The sequence below is a fragment of the Sinocyclocheilus anshuiensis genome, unplaced genomic scaffold, assembly GCF_001515605.1.
Source record: "Sinocyclocheilus anshuiensis isolate Anshui unplaced genomic scaffold, SAMN03320099.WGS_v1.1 scaffold1075, whole genome shotgun sequence".
NCBI lineage: Eukaryota > Metazoa > Chordata > Actinopteri > Cypriniformes > Cyprinidae > Sinocyclocheilus > Sinocyclocheilus anshuiensis.
Window position 1 is genome coordinate 2,615,114 of NW_015544163.1, and position 8,433 is coordinate 2,623,546.

The window sequence follows — 8,433 nt, forward strand, 5'->3', positions numbered from 1 at the left end:
CCATTTAAATGAACAAAATGGTAGCGATTGGACAGGTAGGATCTAAACCATCTTAAAGCCTGCCCTTGAATACCTGTATAGTTTTGTAATCGATCTATGAGTATGTCATGATCTATAGTATCAAACGCAGCACTAAGATCAAGTAAAACTAGCAATGAGATACAGCCTTGGTCTGACGCAAGAAGCAAGTCATTTGTAATTTTAACAAGTGCAGTTTCTGTGCTATGGTGGGGCCTGAAACCTGACTGAAATTCTTCATAGAGATAATTTTTTTGCAGGAAGGAGCACAATTGAGCAGACACAACTTTTTCTAAAATTTTAGACATAAAAGGAAGATTTGAGATGGGTCTGTAATTTGCCAGTTCACTAGGATCTAGTTGTGGTTTCTTAATAAGAAGCTTAATAACCGCCAAAGTAAGAAACAAGAAAGTCTTGTTTTTATGAATATTTAACTATTTTTTGCCAAACAAATGTATTATTTTGAGTACCGCCAATCAATTTGTCCAGTAGATGAACTTCCTATTGATTTTCGACCAGCCCTTCAAAATTACAATTATTATAATATCAATGCCACCAAGGCATTTCGATTTCTGTGCAATGGTTGTGCTGATGTCGTACCATAAAGCCTAAACTCCTTTGCGTTTCCAATAAACATGAAGATTACAGCTCATTTCAGACTTTATAAGTACATAGAATTACATGACCAAATGGCCATTTTCTTCTCCAAAACGTCTCCCGAATATATTTCTATTGTCACAGCTTCACATATTCAAGGCCTGGAGGCTGATTTGGTTATTACGAATTACGGATACAAGGCAAAATACTACATTTCCCACAATCCTCTCCCATTCTCATTCAAAATAACATTCATTTTGAAAGTGTACCTGAAGAGAAATGCTAGCTCTGATTCCAGAGGGATTTACTCTTGTTAAATACTTGGCAGGAATAAGTACTGCATATGATTTTACGCACATATATACTGTATCGTAATGCCACAGTGCAACGCAACATGGGTTGACATGCCCAGCTCGCATGAACTCACATTCAAGAGAATCACAACAGCATTCATGCATCATGACAAAAGCCTAAACATCAGCTCTGGTGACCAACAAGCTGAAAAAAAAAACTATGAATTTGGCAGGAAGAAAACAACAGAACCAGGAAAAAAAAACAGGACTAAGATGTGAATTTGCACCAGTTCCCATCAAGCCTTGAGCTTCGAACATTGAAACAATCTGCTTGGTGAGGAAACGGTTTAGTGATGCAACTTGAGCATGTCGGAGAAAATGGAGGGCTCTAAAAAAGGCAAGAACCTGAGAAACGGATAAAGCACTGCAGTTTCCTCGAATCTAATGCAACCGTGACCTCACATGGTCAGAAATGAAGCATGCACACACAGGTATTTGCTAAGTGAAACTCTCAAAGGCTTTAGAAACCACCTTTCACTCCATTTTCACATGGAAAGTGTCTTGTGGAAATGCAAAAGAGTGACTGGCGTGCAACATAAGAGGAGTTCTCCAAGTCTGAACTATAAGAGCAAAGCGTTTGATTCCCATGGACTGTCTTTTCAAGATGCTCCTCATGTTCCTCGAGTCCATGCGGTGTTCATATTGAGATGGGCAGGTACTGCACTTGTGCTTGACACGGTGAGAGAGGTAGATCTGAGGTTTGCAACCCGTCAGACTGGCAATGGCGTAAAAATTGAATGAGCACATCCAACCCAAATGGTCAACAAGTTGTGGATGTTGGAGACCTTTGAGGCACATCAGTGTAAATATCACAGGAAACACGGCTCACAAAGCAACCGCGATTGGTTTCGAGAAAGACATGGATGGGTACTGACTGGCTAAGGCTTCGCGATGGAGATCTGATGGACTTTTCGTGGTCATAAGCTCATGTTCTGTTGCTTCTCCTTGTGCTTGGAGGCACTTTGGTTGTGCTTGAGGCATAACGAGTTCGTTTATCTGCTTGACTTCCACCAGTGCAGGTGAAGTCAGAGTGTCTGTACATGAAGTAGAGGTTAAAACCACACTGGGATGATGATACTCTCTCATCCCAACCTCTGTTTCGAGAGCACGTCCATCCAGAGCGCAATGGAACGACTCAGAAGCTGCTATATTCTGGGAAGAGAACACGTCTAATCTAATCGGTCGTTGTCGCAGATGATTCTCAGTCTGTGTGGTTGTTCATGTAATTGGTCTTTTTGGAGTCCACTTTGCCTCCTCTTAGCTTGCCGGTAATGACCTTGTAGCAGCCGCGGGCGATTTTGTACATCCAGATTGTGTTGAGGATATCCAAACAAACGCAGGATACGATCCAGGCCACCTGAGCTGCCAGACCAAGCCTTTCGAACGCTGGCGTACCGAAGGTGCCAAACACTTTTGCCCAGTAGGGCGGCATCACGGCGATCCGCACGAGGAAGAACACGACCGCCATTGCGACGCCGTTGGCGACAACCAGCGGGTGAGTACGAGGGTAAGCTAACGCTTCGAAAAACCACCTGCGGAGAGAGAAACAGAGGTCAAATGAGACATTCAGCATTTGGAAAGGTAATGGAGCTAAACAAAATCTCTTCAAAGGAGTAAATTAATCTCACCTTTGATTCACAAATGGCGTTGACAATTCTGAAATCAGTCGGAAGTTTGCGAAATAAGGAAGCACTCCACGTGTCTGGAACAAAAAAAAAAAAACATTACAAATGTAGATCATATAGACAACTGATTGAATACCTCTCCTATGAGGAACATGTTTTCATTTTCTGAATTGTAATTTATTTTATATTTCATATGATAACCATCCTGAAATAATAATGAAAAAAAGAAAAAGAAAAAAGGAGAAGAAAGTCTTATTAAAAGTATTTTAGAAAAATATTTTACTATTAATAGTAGTATCGTTATTGTTATTTATAAAATGAATATTATTAATATCATTCAAATGTAAGTAGTGAAACATTAGTATTAATATTTGAAAAAACAAAAAACAAATTATCAGCCAAATCAAAGTCAGGGTGGTGTAACCAACATGTCTAACTAACTAATAAACTAGGCTTAGTAGAGTTACCTAAAACTAAAATTAAAACAGTTTTGTTACTAAAAAAATTATAATATAAATGTTAACTAGTTTTATTTTAGCAAGTTGCCAAGGCAACATTTCTCATTTCAATTTAATTGAACTTGATGTTGGCTGTCAAATCGGTTAATTTCAACCAAAATAAAAGTTTATATTTACATAATTTATGTGTGTGTACTGTGTATATTGATATGTATTTATAAATACACATATGTAATATGTAATTTTATATATATACAGTGGGTACGGAAAGTATTCAGACCCCCTTAAATTTTTCACTCTTTGTTATATTGCAGCCATTTGCTAAAATCATTTAAGTTAATTTTTTTTCCTCATTAATGTACACACAGCACCCCATATTGACAGAAAAACACAGAATCGTTGACATTTTTGCAGATTTATTAAAAAAGAAAAACTGAAATATCACATGGTCCTAAGTATTCAGACCCTTTGCTCAGTATTTAGTAGAAGCACCCTTTTGATCTAATACAGCCATGAGTCTTTTTGGGAAAGATGCAACAAGTTTTTCACACCTGGATTTGGGGATCCTCTGCCATTCCTCCTTGCAGATCCTCTCCAGTTCTGTCAGGTTGGATGGTAAACGTTGGTGGACAGCCATTTTTAGGTCTCTCCAGAGATGCTCAATTGGGTTTAAGTCAGGACTCTGGCTGGGCCATTCAAGAACAGTCACAGAGTTGTTGTGAAGCCACTCCTTCGTTATTTTAGCTGTGTGCTTAGGGTCATTGTCTTGTTGGAAGGTAAACCTTCGGCCCAGTCTGAGGTCCTGAGCACTCTGGAGAAGGTTTTTTTGGATGTGATTAATCACGATTAATCGATTTGACAGCCCTACACCTAAAACTGAAATAAAAATTATAAAAACTATATAGAGATATATAAAAATATATTAACCCCTAAAAATGACAAAAACATAATAAAACTATAAATACAAAAACCGATTCAAAATATTAATAAACACTATAATAATATTTCAATGATACTGAAATAATACGGTAATGAACTTACCAAATAAATAAATAAATGATACAAGCCCAAGAAAACAGGCAATTTGTGATATTCAAAGACAATATTCAAAATGACAAAATTATACATTTAAATTTAAATAAAAAAAGAATTGTTGAAAATGACACTTTGGACACTTGCAGAAACTTTTCCATAATGTATGTATGACACCTTCTAAGAACTTTCCATTCTCACTTTTATTTGATTCTTATCGTCAAAGATTTTTTATTTTTATCCGTATTTATAGTAAATATTCACAATTTCAAGGGCCTTTCATGTCCTTTGTATTTCCAGGTACTTACCAGCAAAAATCCATAAGCGTACAGCGCCGCCAAGTGGTGACAGACAAAAAAGATGTCCCCCATGGCACTCCAGTTACAAGCCAGAAGCACCAGGTCTGAGAGAAGAAGAGATGACGGAAGAGAAAACAAGAGAGTAAAAAATGTTGACAAACCTGAAAAGATCTATGTGTAATCTGTGCTTGAACTTCCATAACAAAACAATGATTCATACCATAGAACAGGTATCCACAGGTGATGGCCACATTGAGCTTAACCATGTTAGGATCACCCCTGAGGAAAGACAAAAAAGGATACAGCTCAACAAAAGGCAAAAACAACAGTATAAGAAATGCAGTCAGTCAGCAATGGAAATGTTTGGACTTAACAAGATTAAGACGAACTGCTTGTTTCTGAAGGGTGTAATCTGTAAAAGCGTCACCACCCAGTTAACCTGCAGATGGAAACCCAAAGCATGAGGGAGTGGTGCTGCTTCTGACTCAAGCCATTTATTACTCTACTCTCACTGGCAACACGCCATTGTCAACACTGCCAACTCTACAACTGACACCATCGTCATATTCCAGTCAAATAATATTGCATTCAATTCACCTGTCTGAACATGCAGCGATATCTGGACTGGGTGTAATCTACAACGTTTGCATGTAATCGTATATCTTGTAAGCAAATAGCTACATATCTAGTTAATTGCAAATATACTATAATAAAAATGTTTATTATATAAAACAAATTGCCATCATACTGTTAGTGTTTGCTGAGAGCATTTTGTGGCAAACTTGTGATCTTTTGAACCGTCTGATATCAGATCAGTTTCATGCATTTGAAAAATACTGAATTTTTGTTTTTCCAAATTGTATGTTATCTATTTAAATGTTTTGATTTGTAATGGTTTAATTAAATTTTAATAACCAAAAAGGATTATTTTTTTCTGGATTCTGTGTTTTATGATTTAATGTGCAGTAAATTTATAATCAAAAATGGTAATACATGAATTCATAAAACTTTAACAATTTAATTAATCTTTATAAAATATAATCAAATGAAATTCCTTTCAGTTTCAGCAAAACAACCGAAGTTTACTGTTTAAATGAAAACACGGATGAAAAATTGTGATATTGTGTGATATTCCTTAAATTATGTTTTATTAAACTGTATTATTATTAATACTTTAAGTACATTCTACTGTACAATAGTAATATATGTCTATCATAATTTCTTCTAGTTAAACCGAACTTTTATTTTGAAAGGCTGTCATGATGACCTTTGCATGCCACAGAGTAAAATAAATAAATAAATAAGGTTACTGTGACTTTTTTCTCTCACAATTCTGCAATTCTTCGAAAATTGCAAAATATAAACTCAGAATTGCGAGATGTAAACTCAGTGGAGGCTTTCACATGGACAAGCATCAAGCACCACAGCATACGTTGGTTTAAGCTGTTGGTTTTCATGAAAATACATTCAAGTGCAGTCGACGGGGTCATTTGAGAGTTACAGAAGAGATGAAATGACTAAACAAACCAGTGCACTCGCCATATGGAAGATGAATATCTTAAGCCAGCGCTACAGTACGTGTGTCCCTGTGACCGTGTAAAGCGATCAGGGAACTGATACACAGCGGTTGCAGGTGTCCAGTAGCAGAGGAGGTGCGTGTGAAACGACCTCAATACGAGCGCTAGCGGCCTCTTGTACACAGGAAGCTCAGTTACCCTCAGCGTGACTTCACTGACCTCTGACCCCTCTGACAAACACTCAACTCTCACTGCCCATCCAGCACGAATGCACGATTTCACACCTGGAATATTACAACTTATGTGTGCAAGTGGTATTTATAATCTTTCTTACTAAATATATGGAAAAAATGAAGGCTTTATTGTAATAGACCACATTTTTCCATCTTTTGACAGAATTGATGCACTTTCTCATATTTAAAAATAGCTCTGGTGCTTTGCATGGGCCTGCATGTGAATTTGCTCATATGTTTATGAATGATTACTAGGTTTTATATCAACTATATTGAGTCATAAGGTGGATGATGTAGACTTTCTGAAATTCATTTAAGTTGCTTCTGTTATTACACAATTTGTGATGACAAAATTGCATTAAATAAAAATGCTATTTTTCACCAGTGTTCTGTGTTAGCAATAAGATGCTCACAAATTTGAGAAGTCAAATCAAGCATTTACTTTATAGAATATTCATTGACAATTCTCAAAATTATTAATGGGCCACTAGACATTGACCAACACCAATAAAATGAAACACCATAATTAATCAATCAAAAAGTACTGTAGCTTAGGGTTATGATAATTAATTAAAACTAAACCCATAAAAAACATAACTTAAAAAAAACTAACTAAAATTTAAAAATAATATAAATGTTAAAAAAAGTTATTTTATTTCAGTCGCCAAAGCAACATTTCTCATTTTTTGAAATACTAAAAATATCTAAAATCAAATAAACTAGAATTAATAAATAAAAAATTAATAAAAACTATATAGACATTTAAAAAACGAATAAAATGACGAAATGACTAAAACTTGAACTAAAATATAAACTAAAATATAACTAAAAATAAAAATAATATAATAACTAAAAGTAAAACATAAAATAAAATCTAATTAAAATACCAACAAAAATAATAATATTATATCAATGATACTAAAATAACGCTGCTGTAGCCTTAAATACATAACCTTGGCAGGAAAAATAAATAAATATAACACCAGAATCATTACTTTAAAAATTATAATTAAAATTCCCCCCAAAAATAATTTAAACATGCCCTATCTAATCTATTTCTTTCATGGGCTTTGATTATGGTTTGATCGTGGAACATGTCATTCTGACATTAATCTTTAACCTACTTATCAGGTTAATTTATTTTTCCCTGAATACAGATAACTCATTGGTTTAGGAAAAAAATATTTAGGCCACAGTTTATTGGGACAAATAGATGCAGTATTAGCCTTCAAATGGACACACCTAAGCATGTTTCTTCACCTTTGATCTCATTCAGTTCACTATGTGGATAAGCGGGTCAGCTTCAGAGAACAGATTCAAACAACTGCCCCGACAGGCCAAGTAAGGATGGGTGACAGTGTATGCGGCCATTACTATAAAACACAGTAACAGTGTAACGCTTCAGGCGAGACTGGATCAAACTTGTTTTAAAAAAACGGAGTAAACCGGCATAAGGGTAAGCATTTTGACTGAGCATTTAGCAAACAATAGCAATGACAATAATTGAACTTTCAAGAATGTGTTGAGTCATTCTACAAAACAAGTGGCTTTTGTGTCCTTCATTATGTACATAATGACTGTAAAAAATGTGAATATGGCTAATATAGTTGGAAACACAGGAGTGAGGACAGACAAAAAAAAGCATAAAATCAATTAAGTAAAGAAGTGAAGACTCCTTAATATTTCTTTCTCAACCTACATCATACTTTTTCTTTGTTTTGAATTTTTCAAAATCCTCTAAAAATATATTTCCTGGTTCAAATGAACAGCCAAATCCCACATTTGACATGATGTCAACTAAAAGGCATGTTGTTGTGCCCGCAGGTTACGCATCAACCCAGTTACCATCATAACTGCCCCTTATTAAAATAATCTATTATTTCATACTTCAAAAACAGCAGCTGACATCATCCTCCTTTCAGCAAATGAACTCTGCAAGGACATGAAAATATCTTTATCACTTCATCTGATATTTCGGTAAGTTTGCCACAAGGAACACTCTTACCAGCATTTGTTTTTAACAGTAAACAACTGATAAAACTTGAAATCAAGTTGTCTGTAGAAATATTAGCACAATTTATTTTCAAATAATTTTTAAATTATTTTTATATTAGCTTTTTATCTGTCTATCTGTCTGTCTATCTGTCTGTCTGTCTGTCTATCTATCTATCTGTCTGTCTGTCTATCATCTATCTGTCTGTCTATCTATCTGTCTGTCTATTATCTATCATCTGTCTGTCTGTCTATTATCTATCATCTGTCTGTCTGTCTATCATCTATCTGTCTGTCTATTATCTATCA

At 35.3% G+C, this 8,433-nt stretch overlaps 1 protein-coding gene across 1 annotated transcript in view; it reads right to left on the reverse strand.

Moving 5' to 3' along the window:
- Positions 1-330: 330 nt before the first annotated feature.
- LOC107695723 (transmembrane protein 56-B-like) overlaps positions 331-8,433 on the reverse strand; it is a 17,643-nt gene continuing 9,540 nt past the window's right edge. The window contains exons 4-7 of the mRNA XM_016495748.1: positions 4,603-4,661; positions 4,392-4,486; positions 2,597-2,670; positions 331-2,500 (exon numbers count right to left, since the gene is read on the reverse strand). Of these exons, the coding sequence (XP_016351234.1) occupies positions 2,170-2,500; positions 2,597-2,670; positions 4,392-4,486; positions 4,603-4,661 (559 nt within the window). The 3' untranslated portion in view covers positions 331-2,169. The remainder of the gene's footprint in view (positions 2,501-2,596; positions 2,671-4,391; positions 4,487-4,602; positions 4,662-8,433) is intronic.